This window comes from Taudactylus pleione, unplaced genomic scaffold (assembly GCF_031769625.1).
Source record: "Taudactylus pleione unplaced genomic scaffold, aTauple2 ptg000520l, whole genome shotgun sequence".
Lineage (NCBI taxonomy): Eukaryota > Metazoa > Chordata > Amphibia > Anura > Myobatrachidae > Taudactylus > Taudactylus pleione.
This window is the reverse complement of record NW_028284922.1, coordinates 11341520-11366853: the sequence shown is the minus strand read 5'-3', so window position 1 is coordinate 11366853 and position 25334 is coordinate 11341520. Positions and strand designations below refer to the sequence as shown.

At 46.0% G+C, this 25334-nt stretch overlaps 1 protein-coding gene across 5 annotated transcripts in view; it reads left to right on the top strand.

Moving 5' to 3' along the window:
• The window catches only part of PDS5A (PDS5 cohesin associated factor A), a 133161-nt gene extending 110199 nt beyond the window's left edge, over window positions 1–22962 (top strand). For 2 of the 5 annotated variants that reach the window (XM_088450663.1, XM_088450662.1), the window contains exons 31-34: window positions 3802–3907; window positions 9265–9617; window positions 10946–11048; window positions 18976–22962. In XM_088450663.1, the coding sequence (XP_088306789.1) occupies window positions 3802–3907; window positions 9265–9617; window positions 10946–11048; window positions 18976–19020 (607 nt within the window). In that variant the 3' untranslated portion in view covers window positions 19021–22962. Of the gene's footprint in view, window positions 1–3801; window positions 3908–9264; window positions 9622–10945; window positions 11049–18975 lie in introns of those variants that run through there. The other 3 variants (XM_088450666.1, XM_088450665.1, XM_088450664.1) reach the window with 2 other exon arrangements.
• The last annotated feature ends 2372 nt before the right edge of the window (window positions 22963–25334 follow it).

Sequence of the window (25334 nt, the reverse complement as noted above, 5' to 3'; positions counted from 1 at the left end):
GACGGCCTGCCTCATGCTCCAGGGTGTCAGGATTCTGCCATATCTGGACGACTTCCTGATATTGGTCAGTCGTCACAAGAAATGCAGCGTCATCTCAGACAGTAGCATGGCTACTCAGATATGAGTGGATTGTAAATTGGAAAAAGTCATCGCTTCTTCCAGTACAGCAGATGGTGCATTTAGGGGCATGGTTGGATTCTCTGGCTCAAAGAATGCATCTGCCAGAAGACAAGATTGCGGCCCTTCAGCTGCGGATACGCAGGCTTTTTCACAGCCGAGCGGTATCTATTCATATAGCAATGCAAGTACTAGGATCCATGGTGTCGACCTTCGACATGGTGGAATTTGCCCAGTCTCACTCCAGACCATTGCAGAGGTTAACCCTCTCTCACTGGAATAGGGAATACCACTCAATAAGGGCACAGATGATCAGTCTCTCGCCAGAAGTGCGACTGTCCCTGTCTTTGTGGCTGCAGATGTGTCGTCTCAACAGGGGTCCGCCCATTCTGGATTCCAGATTGGGTACTCCTTATGACCGTTGCCAGCCTCTGAGGCTGGGGTGCAGTGACAGGTCATCACACATTTCAAGGAAAATGGACAGCAGGGGAAAGTCTTCTATCCATAAATATCCTGGAATTAAGGGCAGTATTCAGAGTGCTTGTTCAGGCTCTGGAAATATTAAAGGGCAGGCCTGTCCAGGTACAATCGGACAACGCCTCCGCAGTAGCCTACCTCAATCATCAGGGAGGCATGCGGAGGCAGGCTACCATGAAGGAAGTGTCAAAAATTCTTGTCTGGGCAGAATGTCACCTTCCGGCAATATCGGCGGTGTTGATACCAAGAGTCCTAAATTGGGAAGCAGACTTCATAAGTCGGCAAGATATATATGCTGGAGAGTGGGCTCTTCATCCACAGGTGTTTCAGAGCCTGGTGGACAGATGGGGTCTTCCAGAGGTATACCTCATGGCCTCAAGGCACAATCACAGGGTTCACAGGTATGGGTCCAGAACCAGGGATCCTGCGGCCGAGTTTGTGGACGCTCTGGCAGTGAGGTGGAACTTCAGACTGGCGTATCTGGTTCCTCCGTTTTTCCTTTTTTCCCAGGGTCATCAGGAAGGTCAAACCGGAAAGTGCTCCAGTAATACTGAAACCTCCGGCTTGGCCCAGACGCCATTGGTTCACGGACCTAAAGAGTCTCTCCATAGATACTCCGTGGCCTCTTTCTCTAAGGCCGGACCTGTTAATACAGGGTCCCTGCCTGTATCCAGATCTTCCTCGTCTGTCTTTGACGGCATAGCTCTTGAGGCCTCCATCTTAAGGGCAAAAGGGTTCTCCTATTCAGTAATTCAAACAATGTTGATGGCACAGAAACCTTTCTCAACCTGTATTTATTACAGAATTTGGCACTTGTTTTTACTGAGGAAATATGACCCTAAGGTGTTATGGTCTCTCGAGTACTTTCTTTTCTTCAGGCGGGTTTAGCCCGGGGTCTCCGTCTGGCCACCGTGAGGGTTCAGGCTTCTGCACTTTCAGTTTGGTTTCAGAGAAGGTTTGCCCCCATTGCCTGACGTAAGAATATTTTTTCAGGTTGTTCTGAGGGTTCAGCCTCCCTTTGTCCCCCCGGGACATAGCCTGTGGGATTTGACATTGGTGCTTAGGGCCTTTCAGGCTCCCCTATTCGAACCCCTGTAATCAGTAAACTAAAAGTGGTTGACACCGAAGACAATTTTTCTTCTGGCTATCGCTTCGGTTCGCAGTGTCTCTGATTTGGTGGCCCTATCTTTTCACTCTCCTTCTTTTTTTAATATTCACCAGGATAAAGCTGTACTTTAGGAAGGTATCCCACCCTAGTACAAAGTGGTATCCTGATTTCATATGAATGAACAGATTGTGGTTCCGGCTTTACAAGCTTCTGGCCTTTCGGCTGGCGAAGCATCGCTGGATGTTGTCCGTGCACTACGTATTTATGTAGATCGCTCCAACTCCATTAGAAAGTCAGATTCTTTATTTGTGTTGTATGGCTGTCAACAGCGAGGCTGGCCATCTAACAAACAGACTTTGGCCAGATGGTTGTGTATGACCATCTCTCAGCCTTACACACAAGCTGATCTTGTTCCGGACAGGGTTACGGCACATTCCACGAGATCTGTTGGACCTTCGTGGGCCGTGCGACGGGGTGCCTCTGCTGAATAAATTTGCAAGGCAGCCACGTGGTCTTCTGTCCACACCTTTTGTCAAATTTTATGCGTTTGGCACGTTTGCCTCCCAGGATGCTTCCTTTGGGCGTAGGATTCTCCTTTCTACTGAGACACAGGAGCATCCCCATCCCTAGGAGGAACTGCTTTGGGACATCGCAAGGTAATTTTTGTGGACCCTATGGACCCGTGGAAGAAAATAAGAGTTATGGTATAACATACCTTTTAACTATTTTTCTTCGAGGTCCATAGGGTCCACAGAGCACCCACCCTAACGCAGCTGCTGCTGTTGTTGGGAAATTATTTTCTGTTGTATTTCTATGATTCCCTCTTCTTACAGAGTGTGTCTGGAATGCAAGGGTCCTTCCTTCCTTTTCAATTTTTTTTTCTCTCCTGCTTGGGCTGGATAACAAACTAACTGGCTGCAGCCAGGGGCGGCGTATGTATGGAGGAGGACCCAGGGAATCCTGGGAACTAAAGCTTATTGACTGTTTGGTGCCTGGATCACTCCAGCTACATACCCAAAGTAATTTCTGTGGACCCTATGGACCTCGAAGAAAGAGGTTAACAAAGGTATGTTATACCATAACTCTTATTTTTACTGCCACTTCACTGTAGTAACATTTGTAGTTCTATGTCTGAAGTTGCTAAATTAAATTTTATTCTTAACATTTTTGCCATGAACTTAACCAGCAGTGATTATGTAATAATTACCAATACAATCCTGATCACCTGATTCTCATCTGCTATATGGAGCAGTCAGTCAGCCGCAGTGTTACAGCAAGTTCACGTTTTGTAGATAGTTCCTCCCTCACCTGGCTTCCCGCTTAATTATGCTTGATAGACCACAAACTGGTAATTTTGCTTCTAGTGAAGCAGGTAAGCAGTCTTTTCTAGAAGGGACACTATAGGGATGCAGGTATTATCAGGTGCTCTTTGCAAGAGAGTGTATCTTAACAAACTAAGAGAGAGGCCAGTTCTGTGGGAGAAAATGTCTTTTATTTGTAATAATGGGGAGAGAGACCACAAGCTCCTTTTTAAAACTGGATTGTAGATGAATGACCTAAAAATGTTGCTAATGGTATTCAGGAATATTTTAATCCATAAGCTTGAGAGACTTGAGCAAAGAAATCAATATGCACACTAGTTTGTCTCATTTCACTGTACAGTATATCTCCATGTTTTAATATTTGCACCTCTAACCACTTCCATTCTCTTTACCTTCTCTCAGTCTCTTGGAGGAAAATTCCAATGCAACTCTTTTCTCAAATCTTTTTCTCTTAGTTAGTGGTACTATTGAAGTTACACTTGCAATCGCCAAATGTACCAGTCCCCCAATCGCCAACCTTACTGTTTGAAGGCAGTATGTGTCAATGTTCAAAATTTTATGTTCCCAAACGCAGTCCTCAAGGCTCCCCAACAGTTCAGGTGTTAAGAGATATCCATAGTTGAGCACAGGTGGTTAATGAAGGTACTAATTAAGTTATCTGTGCTCAACCATGGATGTCTCTAAAATCTGAACTGTTTGGGAGCCTTGATGACCTTGTTTGGGAACCTCTGTCTTAGTCTTCCAAACAATGTAACCTGTTGCTTACTCTCTTCATAGGGATCAGAGCTCAGAGGTGTCTGAAATTGGAGTTAGTGAAAATGATGAGCATCTGGTTAGAATGATCTCAGTCACTCCAGTTAAATCTGATTCGGTTAAGAACAAGGTACAGTAATGCCTCCATTTGTTGGTTTTTCAGACTTTGCTCATTGAAATAAGTTTGCTCTATGAAATAAGTGGTCATAATTTTATTTCTACTTCAGGGTCTATAGGGGGTCCACAGGGTTGACCTTGGGGTATAGCTGGATCTGGATCCACGGGCACCACGCAGTTAAAGCTTTGCTGCTCCCAGGATGCACTTGGGTCCGTCCTCCTCTATACCCCGCCCCCGGCCACAGGCACCTCAGTTTTAGTTGGTGCCCGGCCGGAGTCGGGTCACCCTGTCGCAGTGGGGCTGCAGGAGCAGTCCCTAAGCTTTATTTTAAAAGAGAAATTTTTTATTTTTTTCTACTTTTTTTACACTTTTAGAGCGGCAGCATCAGACTGTCCTTTAGGACGTCCACGCTGCCGCTCCTTCTCCCCGCTGGCGCCGCGACGCCAGTACCGCTCTGGGGATCGCGGCGGGACCCCAAAGCCTGTAGTAGCCGGGCTCTGGGGACTCCCTTGACTGCTGCCGGACGTGACGGGGATCAGGTAAGCCGCCGGTCGCCGCATGCCCTTCTAGGGCGTTGCCGCAGCCCACCATCCCCCATTCCACGGGTGTTCTACAAATGTTGCGGTCTCCCCCCGGGGCCCAGACTGTGGGTCCTTACTCGGGACTGCGCGTGTATGTGCAGTCTTCCCCAGGGACGCGTCAGTCTGTAGTGCCTTTGCAGAGTTTTGCTCCGACGACTCCTCCGCCTTGGGTGGATGTTCTCTCCAGCTCCGTACAGAGTCTGGCGGCTTCATCCTCGGCGTTTCAGTCCATGTTGCAAGGTGATGTGCCACCAAGGGCGTCTAAACGTCCGGTTGTGAGTTCACTAGCTGCGCAGTTGTCGGACTCCGAAGTGTCCTCAGATGATAGAGAAATCCATGAGGACTCTGACTCTGATGTCATGGGGCAGGAGGTGGAAGCTAAGTCCTCCATTAATGTTCCAGCCTTAGTTAGGGCGGTGCAGGCTATCCTACATGTTGAGGATGATGCGCCGGCTCCTAGGTCGAAGTTTCCTAATTTTAAAAAGGCCAAGGTGACCTCAACTGTGTTCCCCCTGTCTGATCAATTATCGGATCATATGGCGGCGGCCTGGCAATTACCCAGTAAGAGGTTCCATCCACAGAAGAGGTTGGCGGCGAACTATCCTTTTCCTGAAGCTCATTGCAGGAAATGGGAGACTCCGCCGGCGGTGGATTCCCACGTTACCCGCTTGATCAAAAGCGCGACGCTGCCATTGCCGTCTATCTCCTCTTTGAAGGATCCCACGGACAGGAAGGTGGAGACTTGTTTAAAGTCCATTTATTCTCTTTCCGGGGCGGTGGCATGCCCGTCCATGGCTATCTCCTGGGTGGCTAAAGCCATTGAAGCATGGGCCAATGCCTTGGAGGATACCTTTCCTGATGAGGCTCCGGATATCCAGAGAGCGTTAGTGGGACAGATGCGGGATGCAGCTTCCTATATTGGGGAAGCGTCTTTGGATGCCAGCCTGCTCACTTCTAGGGTGTCGGCTGCAGCGGCGTCTGCTCGGCGCTCCCTGTGGCTGAGGTCCTGGAGGGCTGATGCAGATTCAAAAAAGGGTCTGGAGGCCTTGCCTTTTAATGGTGATTTACTATTTGGACCGGATTTGGACAAAATAGTGGATACTTTCCTCCCTTCTGCTTTCCTCCCTTCGGCCTCTGCGCCGGCTAAAGTGAGGAGCTCTGCCTTTCGGTCCTTTCGGGTTCAGGGTAAGGCCAAGGGCCAGTCCTTCCCGAGACATTCGGCGACCAAGGCCGCACCCAAGCCCAAGAAGCAGGCATGGAGTGCTCGGCGCCCTTCTTCCAAGCAGGAGGAAAAGCATGCTGCCTGATGGGACGGGCCTCTCTCTGGGGGACCCCAGAGTGGGAGGCCGACTTCTCCAATTCGCCCAGTGTTGGCACAATACCACCACGGATGCCTGGGTTCGAGAAGTAGTCTCTCGGGGGTACGCCCTGTCTTTTCGGTTCAGGCCGCCCCACCAGTTTTTCTGTACGAGTCCTTCTCTGGACAAGACCAAAGCTGGTCAGATTCAGGTAGCTATAGAATCCTTGCTACAAGCAGGGGTCATTGTTCCCGTTCCGCAGTCTCAGCGCGGGACGGGGTACTATTCTACTCTGTTTCTGGTACAGAAACCCAATGGTTCTCATCGCCCTATCCTGAATTTGAAGTCTCTGAACAGATACCTCAGAGTTCCCAGGTTCAGGATGGAAACGTTACGTTCCATCATTCTGGCGATGAAACCCGGGGATTATATGGTCTCCCTCGATATCCAGGACGCCTATCTCCATGTGCGCATAGCACCGGCACATCAGCGGTATCTGAGGTTTGCTATCCTGAACCATCACTACCAATTTCGGGCGTTGCCTTTTGGCCTTTCCACGGGTCCGAGGGTGTTCACCAAGGTGATGGTAGTTATGGCTGCCCACCTTCGGGGTCAGGGTCTACGTCTGTTGCCGTACCTGGACGATCTTCTGCTGCTGGCGAGCTCCCCGGAGGTGCTTCTTCGACATCTCCACCTGACCATTGCTTGTCTTCAAGCACACGGGTGGTTGATAAACTGGAAGAAGTCCTCCCTGATTCCATCACAGCGGATGGTTCATTTGGGAGCCCTGCTGGATTCTCGTCAGCAACGGATTTTCCTGACTCCGGAGAAGGTCTCCTCCCTGCAGCTGCGGATACACAGTTGCCTGAGCAGTTGCCGCCTGTCGGTCCATTCGGCTATGAGAGTTCTGGGGTCCATGGTGTCGACATTCGACATGGTGGAATTTGCCCAGTTCCATTCCCGGCCCCTGCAGGGGCTGATTCTATCGGAATGGAACGGGTTACCTCACCGGATCCGCTCTCAGATGCTGGTGTTGTCCCCGGAGGTTCGGCAGTCTTTGGCTTGGTGGCTTCAGACGGCGCATCTGGTTGAGGGGCGCCCCTTTTGGATCCCGGACTGGGTCCTGCTCACGACGGATGCCAGTCTCCGGGGTTGGGGGGCAGTGACCGGCTCATTATCGCTTCAGGGTCGTTGGTCCGCGGAAGAAGCACTTCTCCCCATCAACATCCTGGAACTGCGGGCTGTGTACAGGGCCCTGCAGTCGTCCGGCCCCGCTCTTCACAGAAGGGCGGTTCAGGTGCAGTCCGACAACGCCACCACGGTGGCGTACATCAACCACCAAGGGGGAACTCGCAGTCGGGCAGCAATGTCGGAGGTGTCTCGCATTCTTGCTTGGGCGGAGTGTCACGTTCCAGCGATCTCGGCAGTCTTCATTCCCGGAGTCCTCAATTGGGAGGCGGACTTCCTCAGCCGTCACGACGTGCATCCCGGGGAATGGTCGCTTCACCCAGAGGTGTTTCAGCTACTCGTGGACAGGTGGGGGCTTCCGGAGCTGGACTTGATGGCCTCCCGTCACAATCACAAGTTGCCCGTTTACGGGTCAAGGACAAGAGACGCAGGCGCCTGTCTGGTAGACGCTCTGTCGGTGAAATGGACGTTTCACCTGGCGTATCTGTTTCCTCCGATATCCCTGCTTCCTCGGGTTCTGCGGAAATTCAAGCGGGACGGCGGCACGCTCGTGGTGGTGGCTCCGGCGTGGCCCAGACGTCCTTGGTACTCCGATCTGAGGTGCCTCTCCATCGACGCTCCGTACCTTCTTCCTCAGCGTCGGGACCTGTTGTCTCAAGGGCCCTGCCTTTACCCGGATCTGGGTCGGCTGTCTTTGACGGCGTGGCTCTTGAGACAGCCGTCTTGAGGTCTAGGGGTTTCTCCAGTTCGGTCATTGATACCATGCTTAGGGCACGCAAGCCTGCTTCCGCGCGGATTTACCACAGGATGTGGCGCACTTATTTTCAGTGGTGTGAATCCAGAAACTATGATCCGCAGGTGTTCCGGGTTTCCAGAATCTTGGAGTTTCTTCAATCGGGTTTGGACCTCGGCTTACGCCTGGCCTCTCCGAAGGTTCTTGTGTCTGCTTTGTCCGTGTGGTTTCAGCGACGGATTGGTACACTGCCAGACGTTCACACCTTTTTCCAAGGTGTTCTCAGGATCCAGCCTCCCTTCGTGCCTCCGGTGGCTCCGTGGGACTTGGCGGTGGTACTGCGGATCTTGCAGGGTCCCCCTTTTGAGCCTTTTGAGTCGGTGGAGCTCAAGTGGCTGACGTTTAAGACCATTTTTCTCCTGGCAATTGCTTCTGCCAGGAGGGTTTCAGAATTGGGGGCGCTTTCCTGTCGCCCCCCTTTTCTGATTTTTCACCAGGACAGGGCGGTGCTCCGCACTCGTCCTGAGTTTTTGCCCAAAGTGGTCTCAAAGTTCCACATTAATCAGGAACTTGTTGTGCCAGCTTTTCAGTCACCTGATCTTTCCGCTGGTGAGGCTTCCTTAGATGTAGTTCGGGCACTTAGAATCTACGTGGACCGGACTGCTTCGGTTAGGAAGTCGGATTCTTTGTTTGTCCTCTTCGGTTTTCACAAGAGGGGTTGGCCTGCCAACAAGCAAACGTTAGCCCGTTGGCTTCGTTCAGTTATTTGTGAGGCTTATGCACAGGAGGGTTTACCTGTGCCAGCCTCTGTTAAGGCTCATTCCACTCGTTCTGTGGGTCCCTCTTGGGCTGCTAGACGTGGCGCCTCCGCTGTTCAGCTGTGTAAGGCGGCTACTTGGTCTTCAATTCAGACGTTTTTGAGGTTTTATGCGTTTGACACCTTCGCCTCTCAGGATGCATCCTTTGGGCGCCGGGTACTCCTTTCAGCACAGGAGCGTCCCCGCCCTTAGTTGAACTGCTTTGGGACATCCCCAAGGTCAACCCTGTGGACCCCCTATGGACCCTGAAGTAGAAAACAAGAGATATGGTAAGAACTTACCTTTGTTATCTCTGTTTCTACGAAGTCCATAGGGTCCACAGGGCGCCCGCCCTGACGCACCTGGCTTCAAATGGGCTGTGTGGCTGGTCACCGGTTTTCCGTCTCCCATTTCTGTGAGTATGGTTTCTTGTGTGTTCCAGTCTTCCTTCTCTCTGTTTAGTCTGCTCCTCCGGCCTTAGCTGCTTACCAACTGAGGTGCCTGTGGCCGGGGGCGGGGTATAGAGGACGACGGACCCAAGTGCATCCTGGGAGCAGCAAAGCTTTAACTGCGTGGTGCCCGTGGATCCAGATCCAGCTATACCCCAAGGTCAACCCTGTGGACCCTATGGACTTCGTAGAAACAGAGATAACAAAGGTAAGTTCTTACCATATCTCTTGTTTTAACTTGTATGTAATGTTAGATCTTTCATGTTGCAAATTACCGAAACAGTGGTTAAAAGAAAAAACCTTGAACTCTTCATTTCTGTTAGGAGGTGAATTTGGATCAGACAGTTACGCCTAATCTTGGAACAGAGCGGGGGAAGAAGAGATCAGCCGCATCACCAGGGTCAGAAAATATCCACAAAAAGTCAGAAGAGAAGAAAATGGATGATGTCACTCCAACGCCACCACCGAAGCCAAGGAGAGGGCGGCCACCAAAGTCCGAGTCTCAGGGCAGTGCGGCAAAAAATGACGACTCTAGCAAACCATCAGGGCGAGGGCGTAAGAGGGCAGCAGCTAATCAAGAAAGCGCTGTAGGGAATGAGGCAAGCAATGCCAAGGTACCAAAACAGCAAGATCTTGCGGCCAAAAAAACAGCACAAAGGCAAATGGATTTACAAAGGTAAACCTTAGAGAGTGTAAGGTTCTACAAATGGTAACGTTTTTATAGTAATGGCCTTATTTCATATTGACACATTTATGCACTTTTCAAAGAAAACGCACAGACTTTGTGCTGCTTTGTCTGAGGAAACGCTACAATCCCTCAATATGTCCTGCCACATATATACATACAATATGACTGCTTTAAAGTCACGTGTTTGTCTTAAGAGGGTGATTGCATTACTGCACAGCTTATATGGCTTTGCTGGTTTGCATGGAAACTGTTGCAATTTATTTTTTATCTGACTTTTCTTGAGCACAAATAGCTGAGGAGAAATCCTACAAGGCCATATGGAAAGCTGGGTAGGTCCTAAAACCCTGCTTGTGTAAGTTGTTTGGATACAAAATGGTGTTGGGTCTAACACACATCTCTGCTGTAGTCATTATAAATGCAGCTTCAAAAACAAGACATTGGTTAGACTAGCTCTGCATGATTTACCGCCGGACCCATGCCCGGCGGTTGGAATCCTGTCAGTGGCATCCCGGCAGAGGTGGAAATTCCGATCGTCCAAGATAAGTATAGTCTAACCTAATTCTACTCCCTAACCCTCCCTTAGGGGAGCCTAACCCTAACCTCGCCCCCAACCCCCCCCCCCCCCAGTGCCTAACCCTAATTTCCCCTCTAAGTGCCTAAACCAAACCCCCCCGCCGCCCAAACCTAAGTCCCCCCCGGGGGTGCCTACCGCTAACCCCCCTTCCCCTAGCCTAAACCTAATTTCCAGGGTGGTGCCTAACTCTTAAGTCTCCCCGGGAACCCTAAACATAACCCTCCTCCCCCCCCATAGCTATCCACGCCCGGCGTCCCTTTGATCGGGATGCCGGGCGTCGGTATCCCAGCGTCGGTAAAATGACAGGCGTCTACATTTAGACACCTGTCATTTAACCCTCGCCGGGATTAAGCAGTCGGGAAGCCGGCTGTCAGGATTAGGTCCGCTGGCTGCATACCCTTCTGGAGCCTTAACAGGCACCTTGATCTTACAAACCTAAGAGTTCTCTCTGTTGACAAATAGCTTTTGCAACAGTTAAGGAGAGACAGCCGGTGTGTAGAATAGGCCCCTATAAATAGACGGGATTCAGATCACTAGTAGCATCATTATAAGTAATGGTTTTATCTAGGGAAACACTGCAGGTGACAAAAATATATCCAATGTTGGGTCTTCAAAATTACATTTGGACCAGAAGTGAACAAAGAGTGCAACAAAGTAGTGTTCTTGTAAAGTTGTCTCACTGCTTGCTCGGTGTGTAAGCTTTCTGTGCAGGCTGATTAAACACAGGTTCCGATTCTTCCAGCAGCATGTGCCTGGGCAGTGAAGGAGATTCCCAGTGGGAAATAGATTCCAGTCCAGGATCTACATCTAATGATGCACAGATAGAAGAAACCATATACTTGAAGGTGCAGCTTTGTAGATTACTCACAGGATAATGGTGTTTTCACATTCATCTGTAAATATCGATTAGAGTAGCTGCAAAATAATATCTGTTTACACTTTTATTGTGCTTTTTTCATTATCAACCTTGGCAATATTATTTTTTCATCCCAATAAACTGTGTATGGACATTGATGTGGTAGTGCAGAGTTCTGAAGATGAAATCTTGGAGGCTAACCAGTCAAAGATAACAAATGTATTTCTCTTTCATCCACTATGGGACACTGGAGGTGCTTACGCTGGGTATAGAGGCGTGGATAGCTGGAGCCGGCACTTTAATTAATTTAGAAGTGTGAAGCTCCTCCCCCTCTGTGCTCCATCAGCCCTCAGTTTAGAAAATGTGCCTACTAGGTGCTGGTCACATTATGCTGTGCTCCAGCATTACATTTATTTTATTTAATTAGTTTTATTATTTTATAGCATCTTTTTCTTTACATCTTTTAGGTACCCTTCGCCACCTCTCTAAAGGTGGGGTCCGGGTACCTGGCGCCCTGTCCTTATGGAATGCAGAAAGGAGTGCACAGCGCTTATACTAAAAGCACTGACAGCTCCTTACCGCCACAGCACATTCTCAATGGGAAGAAGAGAAGTGCTGAAAACATTGCAGAGAGACTTCTATCGGGGACCACGCAGTGAGTAACCACCTGCGCATCCCCCGGCTCCCAGCCCCGCCGCTGGCCAGCGTTATTACAGTTCTTAGTGTGCTGGGCAGCTAATGCAGAGCTCCCTGCTCTCCCTCCTCCCGCTATTACCGGAGGCGCTGGGCTGCGGACTAAGAGCGCTACAGCGCGGCACCCGGCTCTCCCTCTCTCCGCTATTACAGGAGGTGCTGGGCTGCAGACTAAGAGCGCTACAGCGTGGCACCCGGCTATCCCTCTCCCCGCTATGACAGGAGGCGCTGGGCTGCTGACTGAGCGCTACAGCGCGGCACCCGGCTCTCCCTCTCCCAGCTGTTAAAGTGGCCTGAGGTAGCTAATTAAGCGCGCTACAGCACGGCTGCACCTGCTCTCCCTCTCCCCGCTGTACACGCGGTGGGGAGGTTAATGGCCAGACATCTTGTATAAGCCCTTTAGGGCATAAAGAAGGGGGTGGAGCTTAAGGGCAGCGCGGGTCCCTCTCCTCTACGCATCAAGCGGCTGTATAACAGCGGGGCTGCCGTTCTCTCATACACAGCAGCTCGTACTGCATCTCTATTACCAGGAGATTGCAGTGTAAGAGACACAGAAGGCTGGACTCCTCTGCTGCGATTCCTCTTGCTTTGGTCAAGTACATCTGATTACATCCCTGGTAGAGAGGCTGTAAGTAACTGGGGTGTAAGTGCAGAGGAATCTGATCAGTGGGAGGGGGGTTTCTCCTCCTCTGTGTCCCACAGCCTTCTTGTTTTATATTGTCTGTGTCTTTTCTGTTTTATGCTGTGTTTTTCTGGGTGACTGTGTGTACCATGTCCGACAGAACCAAAGCTCCTCAATAGGCTGTTTGTCTGTTCCAAGTGTAGCAACAAACAGACCAAGCCACATTCCACGGGGTCCACGTTATGTGATGCTTGTATAACAATGGATCCACAGATGGCGATTACTAGCTCTCCTGCTCCGCCATGGGCCACTGACATGGTAGGAGTTATGTTAGACTTAACATCGGCGTTGTCTGAGAAGCGCAGGTCTCAACCTCCCTGGATAGCTGGATTAACCAAGTCTCTAGACACCCTGGTTCAGGTGATGGGTACAGCGGTGCCTGCACCCTCCACTTTCTACCAAGAAAAAAAAAAGAAAAATCCATCACAAAAGCATACTCTAACGATTGTTTTCTAGTCAGAAGAGTCGGACGAAGAATTCCTCGCTACCTTCAACAGCAGTAATCAGTGGCCTGGAAACAGCCGGATAAGCGGTTCCAAATTCCACGTAGGTTCTGTCTAGCCCCCCTTTTCCATCATCCATGATGGAGTAGTGGAAAACACCTCCTCCTGTAGATGTGTCTGTTTCCCGTGTCTCTAAGTAAACAGCACTTCCGGTGCCGGGAGCTACTGTTTTAAAGGACCCTTCGGACCCAGGAGTGTGAACTATTTCACGAGCAATCTATATATACCGCAGCGGGAGCTCAACTTAGACCTACCCTTGTTACCGCCTGGGTTAAAGGGGCGGTAGTTTTCTGGGCTGACCAGTTGATTACAGGTTTGGACTCTGGTACTTCCAGAGTAGAATTACGTATACTAGCAGCACACATCCGTGAGTCTGCAGTTTTACCTGGGAAAAGCTTCTAAGGACCTTAGTAAAATTATTGCTCACATATCTGCGTTTGCTATTTCAGGACGCAGAGCTCCGTGGTTGCGCGCTTGGCAGGTGGACTCAGAGTCCAAGTGTGCGGTTGAGGGTTTACCATTCACGGGTGACATGCTTTTTGGGCCGGAATGGGACAAGTGGATATCCCAGGCAAGGGGGGGGGGGGGTAAGTCCTCTTTCCTCCTGTCTACTGCTCCGGCTCCCAGCAGACCTTATACTGGACCTTCGGTTCATTCATTTCGAGCACCTCATTCCTTTCGTGGTAGAGCCAGAGGTGCTCCCATGCAACCGAGAGGCGGCAGAGGTAGCATGTAGACCAGAGCCTAAGCCAGCTAAGAAACAGGTGGCCTGACTGTCTTCCGCCCCCGGTGGGAGCCCCCTTGCAAGAATTTCAACAGGTTTGGAACCAGACCTCTTCAGAACCGTGGATTCGCAGTTCTACAGGAGGCTATCAGGTCTCTAGTAGTGTCATCTGTGCTAGTTCTGGTTCCAGAGCATCAGCGAGGTATGGGGTTTTACTCAAACCTGTTTGTAGTGCCCAAACCGTATGGTTTGGTCGGACCCGTCTTAAACCTCAAGTCCTTAATCTTGTATCTGAAGATGTATCGTTTCAAAATGGAATCTCTGCAGTCCGTCATTGCGAGCTTGGAACCAGGGGAGTTCCTATTATCCCTGGATATCAAGGATGCTTATCTCCATGTTCCCATTTGGGAACCACACCAGACTTTTCTGCGTTTTGCCATATTGAAAGATCATTACCAGTTTCGGGCCTTGCCGTTAGGATTATCCTCGGCTCCTCGCATATTCACCAAACTCTGGTCAGTCATGATCGCTCTCCTTCGGTCATCAGGAGTGAACATAATCCCTTATTTGGAAGATCTGTTGCTCAAGGCTCCTTCGGTATCTCTTCTATCAGATCAGGCCTTACTGACCTATCGCACTCTAACCCAACATGGTTGGATAATCAACTTCAAGAAGTCAAATCTCAACCCGTCCCAGAAGCTTCTATTTCTGCCCATAATATTGGATATGGAATCACAGATTATTTTTCTTCCAACAGACAAGGCCGGTTGTTAGTTCAGCTGGTCCTCAGACCAAAGAAGGTGTCGATGCTTCTTTGTCTGCGTCTCTTAGGAAAGATGGTAGCTGCTTTCGAGGCACTACAGTTCGGCCAGTTCCACTCCAGGGTTTTTCAGCTGAACCTGTTAGCACAGGGGTCAGGGTCTCATCTGCTTCCACATCGACAGATCCTTCTGAGGCCGGTTACCAGAGTGGCCCGTCTCTGGTGGACGCAATCTTTTAGCGGTTCGGAGTGTGGGACTGGATCATCGTAACATCGGATGCCAGCCTCCGAGGATGGGGAGCAGTAGTTCTTGATTACCACTTTCTGGGTTGATTTTTCCCCTCTGGAACAGAAGTGGCCCATAAATGTGTGGGAACTCAGAGCTATTTACAATGCTCTGATAGAGGCAACAGAGTTTCTAAAGGCTCGTCTGGTAAGAGTTCAGTCTGACAATGCGACGGCCGTCGCTTACATCAACGCCAAGGAGGGACTCTGAGTCGCATGGCTATGCGAGAAGTAACTCAGATCCACCGGTGGGCCGAGAACCGGTCAGTAATCCTGTCGGCGGTATTCATCCCGGGTGTGGACAACTGGGAAGCAGATTACATAAATCGACATGATACCCATCCCGGGCAATGGAAGCTTCATCCAGACGTGTTCAACGCACTGATACGTCGATGGGGATGTCCTCAGGTGGACCTCATGGCATCACGACTGAATCGTCAGCTCCCAGTATACGGGTCAAGAACTCGAGTTGCGCAGGCGGAAGCAGTAGACGCTCTGACAAGTCCATGGATCTACGACTTAGTTTACCTTTTTTCCTCCGATTCCGCTTCTTCCTTGTCTTCTAAAATGGATAAAACAAGAGACAGCCTCGGTAATTCTCATGGCTCTGAGCTGACCTCGGAGAAGTTGCTTCTCGGACCTTTTCCCTATTTTCAGACGTTCCGTGGCCCCTTCCCCTGTGCCCGGATCTTCTACAGCAGGGCCCTTTCATACACCCCAACTTGGCGCAACTGTGTTTAACGGGGTGGCTCTTCAAACCGATATTCTAAGATGCAGAGGCATCCCAGACGCGGTTATTCCCACCATGATACGCGCCAGGAAGCCAGCTTCGGCTGCGCATTACATCGCATCTGACGTGCTTATATCTCAATGGTGTTCCAGTCCGGGTCTTCCGTCTAGGACTTTTCGTTTGGCCTGGTTTCTACTTTTCCTTCAGACAGGTCTGGATTCTGGCCTTCGTCTGGGAACCTTAAAGGTGCAAGTTTCTGCCCTTTCCATTCTTTCAAAGGAAGTTGGCCCTCCTTCCTGAGGTGCAGACGTTCTTCAAGGGGTCTTGCGCGTGCAGCTCCCTTTTGTACCTCCAATAGCTCCCTGGGATCTAAAACGTAGTGCTTCTGTTTCTTCAGTCGCCCATGTTTGAACCTTTTGGAGGAGGTTGATCTTAAGTACCTGTCTTGGAAGACTGTCCTCCTCCTGGCTCTCGCTTTGACTCGTAGAATTTCAGAATTATGTGCTCTGTCTGATAAGCCACCTTACCTTGTGTTTCATGCTAATAGGGCGGAACTCCGAACGGTAGCCGCCGTCCTTCCCAAGGTTGTGTCGGCTTTTCATATCAATCAGCCTATTGTGGTACCGTGGTTGGTGGAGGACTCTGGTGGTTCTTCTACCTTGGATGTGGTTAGGGCTTTCCGCATCTATGTTACCAGGACAGCGTTCCTCCGTAAGTCTGAGTCGCTTTTTTGTCCTCTATGATGCTGTTTGGAGGGGTTGGCCAGTGTCTAAGCGGACTTTGGCACGTTGCATTCGGCTGACTATTCATCAGGCTTATGTTAGTGCCGAACGTCGGCCTCCTTCGTCCATTTCGGCTCATTCCACACGTTCTGTGGGTGCGTCATGGGCGGCCAGTAGAGGAGTCTCCACGTCACAATTGTGCCGTGCGGGCCCTTGTTCTTCAGTTCACACGTTTGTCAAGTTTTACAAATTTTATACGTTTGCTGCTTCAGTATCCCGTTTTGGCCGCTTAGTTCTGCAGGCGCCGCAGAGCGCTCCCGCCCGTGGGGGAAAAACTTTGGGATGTCCCCGGCGTAAGCACCTCCAGTGTCCCCTAGTGGATGAAAGAGAAAATGGGATTTTAGTACCTGCCGGTAAATCCTTTTCTCTGATTCCACAGGGGACACTGGACGCCTACCTCTGCGCTCTTTGCCTGCCTGTTCGGCTGGTCCGTATGTTGTATGATTCAGTTTCTGTGTGTTCTTCTCTCCTTTTCTTACTCCGCTTGTTCTCCATCTCCTCTCGGTCTTCATTTTCTAAACTGAGGGCTGATGGGGCATAGAGGGGGAGGAGCTTCATACTTAATTAAATTAATTAAAGTGCCAGCTCCAGCTATCCACGCCTCTATACCCTAGCGTAAGCACCTCCAGTGTCCCCTGTGGAATCGGAGAAAAGGTTTTACCGGTAGGTACCAAAATCCCATTTTTTATTTTGTGCATATGCAAAATATACAGATGTGTTCTCATACACTATTGCTGCAGTCGTGCCAAACAGCTCCTTTAGGCGCACCAGGTCCTGTGCGATTCAGCTAGCGCCAAATCTTTTTTGCCCAAAGATGCTTCTTAGTAGCAACCTGAGATTTGTGCGACTGAATCTGTATACAAAGTGCTACGTTGCAGCAGCCACGGCTTTTGTCCACGCCAAGTGCCGTTGTGCTTCATATACAGACTGAGTCGTGCACAGATATACAGGTGTCTCCTATCAAATCAGTGCAGTCTCTTGGTGTGTCTTAGTGACATCATACTCTGTGCTAGCAGAGTAGCACGGGACCTGGTGGCTCACTCACACCAGGCATCTCGCGCTGCATGGCGTATTGAGGCAAAGTGTATGAGGACACATCTGTAACTTATAAATAAAAAATTTCAGTTTTAGAAGCCTAATGTCATCTTTTTTTGTCTGGCTATAAATATCTTTGTTCATGTTCTTTTGTGTGCAAATTGTGATTTATATACAATTTTATGGTCAGAGGATCTACTTAAGTGCACCAACACTGCTCAGATTAAACCTGTAAAGCAGCTCTTACGGAGGACCACATACAAAATCTTACTTCACTATTTGGCAGTAGTCTAATTGCCTTAATTGAATTATATATCAAGCACTTGAATATCTTGTAGGGATACGTTTATCAAAGGTTGATTTTGTTCAGCCGTTAATTGTCCTAAACTGTTATTTCATCCTCCTAAACTCCTATAATCTATTGAAACACATTTTATTATCAGTTTGGATGATTGTATGCTGATGAGCAAAATCTTTTATTTTTTTTATACCCATTGATTTGAATAGGCCATGTATTGCAATGGGAGCAGAAAGCCCAGTGAGATGCTTTGCCAATGGAAATTAATAAGGAGGCCTGCGCTAATTGTAAGCCTGCATCGATACTGGCGTCTTGTGGCTGAGCAGACACTAATCTCCAGCACCAATGGGCCTGGTGGCAGAGCAAGAGAATACTACTGAGGAACTGTTCCAGCGTGTCTGGGTTGATGGCAGTTTCCCTTTAGTAGATTATACGATGTACAAATTGCCATGCAAATCGATATTTTGTCAAAATTGACCTTTGATAGATCTCTCCTGTAATGTAAAAAAAACATAACAATTGGATGAGAATGGAAAGCCAATTTTACAATTGGGAAGCATTATCTGGTGCTTAAGTGTCTGCTCTTCATATCACAGTTCGCCAAAGTTAAGATAATGCTTTAATTCAGAGGTTACCAAACTCCGCCATTACGGTCCAGGTTTTAAGGCTATCCATGCTTGAGCACGGGTTGGGTATGAATTACCGTCAGCTGAGGAGCCGCTGGTTCAAATCATGACACTGCAAGTCGGACAGTGCAGAATCTCAACAAGTGAAGGGAAGTAACCTAACTCTCCCCTCACCCTCCCTTAGTGGTGCCTAACCCTAACCTCCCCCCCAGTGGTGCTCATCAGTAACCCCCCTCCCCCCTTCCCGCACCCTAAACCTAAGTCCCCTAGGGGGTGCCTGACCCTAACCTCCCCCAGGAGGTTAGGGTCCTACATTCGGGATTCCGGCATCAGCATTTTGCCAGGCTGGCGGGTTTCCAGCTTCGGTATATCGACGGCCGACATCCTGTCCGCTGGCATGTTCACTACATCTTCTTGAGCACAGATGACGTAATTAGCACCTCAGTCAATTTGATTTAATCATCTGATCTCAAGCATGGATATCCTTAAAACCTGGACTGTAATAACAAAGTTTGGGAACCACTGCTTTAATGCATTTACACAATTAGGTCATGTATCTGATATTGCCATCCATGGCTGGAAAAAAACTGATAAAAATCAGATCATTATTAGGTATGTTGTGTGTTTTTTTGAAGGACCACCCAGAGTGTAAGTGAAACCTTTGTGTTGTACACGGAGCTTATGTTGTAGTCCGCATTATGTGCAGCTGTCTAATTTATTGCACTTTGCACTAGTTAAAACTGAGCTGTACATGTTTAAGATCACTATGCTGTGACTAACTGTCCTGTAATTTGATAGGTAAGAAGAAAGGGTCTTGCACAAGAGAAGCAAATGAGTGGCTAGAAAACCAGGCATGCTCCACACTTCAAGATTTAATTCCATTTTTTTTTATTTTTTTTTTAAATCGGGAGAAGAACTTGCTGAAATATTAACTGCTTTCTACTCTTAACAAATAAAAAGACAAGAAAATCTTAATGTGAAAAGTCACCAGAAAAAATTCATGTGATCTCGGTCATCAAATTCTTTCAGACAACATATTAATTCCCATCTGTTGAAAATACGCTATGGTTGTATGGAGCAAAGAATTTAAGACTTTACCACATTACGCACCATGTTTATTGGGTCTCGGCAAGCTGGCATCTATGCTGTATTCTGCTCGATTTATGACCTAACTACTACTGGCTTGGATCTAATGAATTTGACCTGCACATAGACTTGTTCTACTGGTGTATATAGAGGCACAGCTGTGGCCGGGGAAAAGGGAAAGCTTGTTGGATTCATCTGTTGGTTACTGTCTTATGTAAAGCAACTCTACTTTTTAAATAGGATGAAATGTACAGTTTTATTATTTTATTTTTTTCCCCCATCTTCATACCATGAAATGTTATCACTATTTCGTTTCCTTTTATCTCTTCCCTGCACAGGACAGTGTGGGATCCACAGCTTATTTTAAAAGACATTTCTTTAAGCAATTTTCTCTCATCCCTTTCATTTGGGTTATTAAAAATGTACATATTGTTTTTTTTTTTTTTTTAATCATATATCATGATCATTAAAGCAGTTTTATTGAGATGCTCATGATAAAATACTGTACTGGATCGCAAGACAGTCCAGCATTTGGTTTTATAATGTTGGTTGCCAGATTTTAATAACAATGTAAAAAAAAATTTTTTTGGTTTATATGAGAAATAGTTGAGTTAGGCAGCTTTATAAAGAAAACTCGGAAATGCTGGCTCTTCGATTTTTAGGTGTTTTGCTGTTTTTAAGTCCATGTTTCTTGATCGTCTGGGAAAAATTTTTTTTTTCCAAGGTTTTATTTTAGGTCGATAGGTGTGCACATTGCATTTTGTCATTGAATTCGTGGACACGTTTGTGTTTCCCCAATGCTGTCTGTGCACCTTTGTATGTACACATGATCATATTTAAGTTTTGTTGCATACAATAAACGCTTCTAGGTGTCTCATTGTCTCCATTGTTTGTTTGTTTTTGTTTTCTCTTTCCATCCTCACTTACGGTCCTGTGTATTTTCATTGCAAAGAATTTTCAGATCATTTTCAGTAGAATGTTCACCATTAATGACCATAATAAATTCAGTCTTTCTGGTCACTACAAATCCCATGATAAATAGTTATGCCTTAGCTGTGCAAAGAAAAACTACTCAAAATTTTCTACGCTCTAAAGCAGGGTATAGAATATGTAGCCCGCAGCTGCTTTGGAACTATACATTCCAGCATATCCCAGTTTTAGTATGCCCTAATAGCAAAACTGTGGCAGGGCTTGCTGGGATGTATAGTTCCGCTGCAGCTGGAGGGCCGCATGTTGAATACCCTTGCCTCTCTCCACTCACTGGCTTATTAAATGGACTCCTAATTGCATTTATCCTAAAATGCAAGTTACCTACAAAGAACAAGCTTGTTTATTTTCAATCTTTATCTAATGGCTACCTATTAATGCCATGTGTTTGCAAAGAATATTTATCAAGCACACCAGTGCCCCAGTGGAGCTTACAATCTATCACCTAACACTCACATGAATTGGTTGAGTTTAAGAGTCTGTTAACCTGCCAGTATGTTCTTTGGAGTTTGTGTAGAAACCCATACAAACTCCACATAGTGCCATGAGGCAGTAACGCTAACCACTGTGCTGGCTGCATATGTTTTGCCTTTCATTCTGAAATTTAGCCAAAATCATAAATCTAAATTGCCTTATTTTATCCATGTAATATGTTATGGGATGTCTATGGAGCTGTGTATTCTAAAGAGAAGTGTAGAAAAGGAGATCTTGCCAATAAAAAACAATCTGAGTATCGTTTCCTAGAGCAGTTTATAAAATGAGACTAGTGTGATTGCTATTGGCAACACCACATTTCCTACATTTACCTATAAAAAGACTTTACAAATGTCCCTCATTAAGCTTTTTTGTGATTGCTCTATGAGATAAGACCTAAGAATTGGTTGTCCAAAAAAGACAATATTCTAGAAAAGTTGTTGACTTACAATGTTGTAATGGTTTCAGCCACTTTTGATTAAATCTGTATTGTGTTACGAGTAATACCGATGTGTACAAACAATCCCTACTTCAAATTATTTTTGTAAGTACCATTTAACCATCAATGTGTTTTCTGTATCTTCGTTCTCCAGTGTGCAGAAGAATAATTATTTTTTTGGACAGTACACAATACTTCTTGTAAATACTAAATGCCTTTGTATTAAATATTCCATTTCAAACAGCATCTGTTTTTTTTTTTTTTTTCATTTTGGAGGTTTGAAAAAATTTTAGGAAAAAAAGAATTTTTTTTCATGATTTTAATTTAGTAGCTTAGAGGAATTGTAAATCGCCATGTAAATTACAAAAACATATACTTACAATTGTGTCCTCCTACATCTATCCTCAATTCACCACGCGGAATAGCATGCCTGGAGTGAGTGAGCTGCCAGGTTCGTTGCAACTATCAGAGCGTTGTCTTTTTGCCGAGAATGTGTCGTAATGCGACTAGGATGCACCAGGAGACTGCTGATTAATTTGATATGCAACACTTGTATATCTGTGTGCGACTGAGACTGTAAATGGAACTTGGCGTGGAAAAAAACTGCGGCCACTGCATCTTAGCACTTAACATGGTGATTCAGAGACTCAGCCGCACAGTTGCATATCCGCACAGTCTGCTGGCGCGTCCTAGTCGCATCGTATTGTGAGCTAGACACATTATTGGCAAAATGGAGACCTGGCGCTAGCAGAGTTTCACGGGAGAGGGGCTATGTGGCGCGGCTGCAGCAAAGATGTGCGACGACACAACTGTGTAGGATAATTGGTTAGATTTGATCTACCCCAGGTACTGTAAATTACATTGGAATTAGGGAATGGAGAATCAATTTAAGAACTGGGGAAAAAAAATGTGAAGCTTCAGTATTTCTATATAATGAAATTATACAATGCTGAAAGGTGATAGTTACTAATGAATACGTTTCAGATCCTTTTGGATAAACCTCCCTATGCTGTACAACTCCTTGTGATTGGCTTTGCCACCGATCTGTTATTTTACCAAGTAGAATTGATCTCAAACACTGCATACGGATGTTCTGTTATCTTTAAGCATGATAAGGAATTGGTTCAGGTCCATCTTTACCTTGAAATTTTGCCTACAGAACTGGCAGGTTTATTTGTATTTTCCTTGTGCCTTATTGCGTAAATGATTATTCTGAAGCCATGCTCCCAATGAAGGCTGGGAATGTGTTCTACGTCATGCCACCTCCGGCTCTTATTCCATTTCAGCAAATAGAAAAAGCACAACCAAAATATGCTGTTTGTAGAAGGTTTTCAGATTTCTCTTCTGTAATAACGATCATTTTCCCTTTTCAGTTTTGCAGCCAATCTGTACTGTCTGATAAACCATGTGTTCCAGACATTATACATGTATTGGCAACAAGATGAAAATATAACAACATACTTTGGAGTGTTGCGGCTGATGGTAACAAATAACTATAAATGAATGTGGTTATTCCCATGTATTTTTGAGTTGCTCTGTACAATGTAATCTATATATGCCCTGTTTTCAACTAATTTCATATATTTGTCTTCCTTACGATGCACATCAATAAGTTGTACTGCTCTTTGCTGAACACACTCAATTGTCGATCTTTTGTATCTCTGAATTTTCGTGTCCCGTTAACTTTCTGGCCATATACATTTAATAATTAAACCAGGTTTCTAAAGGGAAAATAGCCATGTGTCTTTTCCCTCCAAAGTGTACATACAGCTATTTAATAAAGTCCAATCTCTTCTTAACATTTGTTTTGGATTTTGATTTAAGTTGGTAAATTGAATAATTTGCAGGTGGGCAATTCTACTCATGCAAACATGATCTCCTACCAAGGAGGTCACTCACATACTACTGCATGCAGGTGTCATACTGTATTTTTCCTGAACAAAAAATAAATAAAAGCATCTTCCTACTTTTGCAGTATGTGCCTTGTATGTTGTGTGACAAGTCTTGTACACATTATCAAATGTCTTTTAAAACATTTATTTGTACTTTTTTCATACTCTAATATAGTGGTTCTCAAACTCTGTCCTCAGGACCCCACACAGGTCATGTTTTCCTGGTCACCCAGCAGGTGCACAGGTGTACTCATTACTCACTGACACATTTTTAAAGATCCATAGGTGCAGCTAATTATTTCACCTGTGATTCTGTGAGGAGACTTGGAAAACATGCACTGTTTGGGGTCCTGAGAACCGAGTTTGAGAACCTGTGCTCTAATAATTTAAAGAAACACAACTTCATTGGGTTGGAAAAGTGGAAGTGTTGGCCCTTAGTAACCTATCATATTCTAGCTATTAAGTAAATGAGAATAAAATATTGGTTTCTGTGGGTTGGGTGGAAAAGCTTTTCATGTTTGACTTTGTAAGCATCGTATACCCTATCGACCACTCTGAAAGGAATGCAAAGCTTTTGTATTTGTATCCCTGTGATGAAACGTACTGTCACTTGATCATTGCTCCAATGAGCGGACTGCACTGCATCCTGCACCAGAAGAGTAGTTTTCTGAAAAGTTTAAATTGATGACTGCCTTCTCTAACATTTTGTATGCTACTTGTAGTATGCAGATTACCATTGAGCTACAAGTTTTTTTTAGTAATCATAGTTGTGCACAGAAAGGGTTAACAATTTTTTAAGCACATTTAGTAAATGTCTCAAAACTGCACTTGTCAACGAACACCCACTGTTTGTACATAAAACTTTATATAATTCCCTCTTCAAATTTGTTCATCCACTGATCCTTTTACAGTTGTTACATTCATTTCAGTGGCGCTCTGAAGTTGCGAGTGCACATTGGTTTTTACTGGGCAACTTTATAATCACTTATGATCTGTCATCCAATACCATCTCTCAAACATTTTTCCACTTTGTATACCACTCATCACAATGTTACATTACACACACAGAATGTGTACCACTTCCACCTGTTAAGTGTCAAGTGTTCTGTTCAGCAAATTTTCTTTTTTTTTTCTGTTGGGTACTTTCATTTTGAACATTTCACTTGTTTTTACTTTCAGCCTTTTTGGAACATAACTAACCAGACTCCTACAACACTCCAGCATTTGTCATAACTACTGTAGTGATGTTTTAATTTCAAACTCATACAGTAGGTTGCTACGGTCCCCACATTCACTTTTCCACATCACTCGATTGTTAATGTGTACAAGGCCAAGTCCCTACCAACACCAGATCCCTGGCTCTTCCTGCTTTTACATTTGTCAAAAAAATCACTTTGAAAAATTATTTATTTTATATTATACATCATCAGGTTTTTTAATTTTATTCAATGTCACAGAAAAATATGTTGCAACGTATAATGCACATTTAAAGTTCTTGTCTCCAAGGGATAAGACAGTTAATGAAAATGACTTATTTAAAAAGCAAACAAATAAAACTGAGATTTATAAAGTGACAAAAAGTAAATTTTTTTTTTATGTTTGACTAGTATAGTGCAAAAGCAGCAATTTTCATAATTTAGTATAAATGATAACTAAAAATATAAAATACGATTGAGCCTAACTTGAAATTTGGTATGGATAATCTTAAAATATCAACAAACTTTTTGAAATTTTTTTTATTGTTTTTCTAGGAAATCTGTTTTTTGGGTTTTTTTAAATGTAGATTCCCTTTAAACCTAGGCATGTGGTATAACCAATTAAAAAGCCTGCTATGTTCTAAACATCTTGTTATTTTTTTCAATATATTAATACTGGCCTAAAAAAAAAAAAAAAATGCCAGTTTGTGGCTTATCAGTTTCAAACCTTAATTCAGAGATTACATGAGCTAAAAATGCAAATTTCAATATTTAGTCTGCTTTCAAGTCTTATGTACAATAAAAATGGAAAAACCAAATCACCCATATCGTGCAGTGTGTATGCCCGATTTGTGCGTTCCCATGGTTACATGCGTTCTCGTATGCTTTGCTGTGTCATGATCCTGCGGACCGACCCTCCAGATACGCCTGTGAATCGCCACCTGTGACTTTTACAGGTTACCTCAGCAAGTGTGGTTAACTAAACCTGGTAACTGCCACCAGCAGAAGAAAACTGTACTGCTAAAGCATGAGGTGAGCTTCTGCTCTCACCTGCAAACACAATTGTAACAGCCATATGAGGCC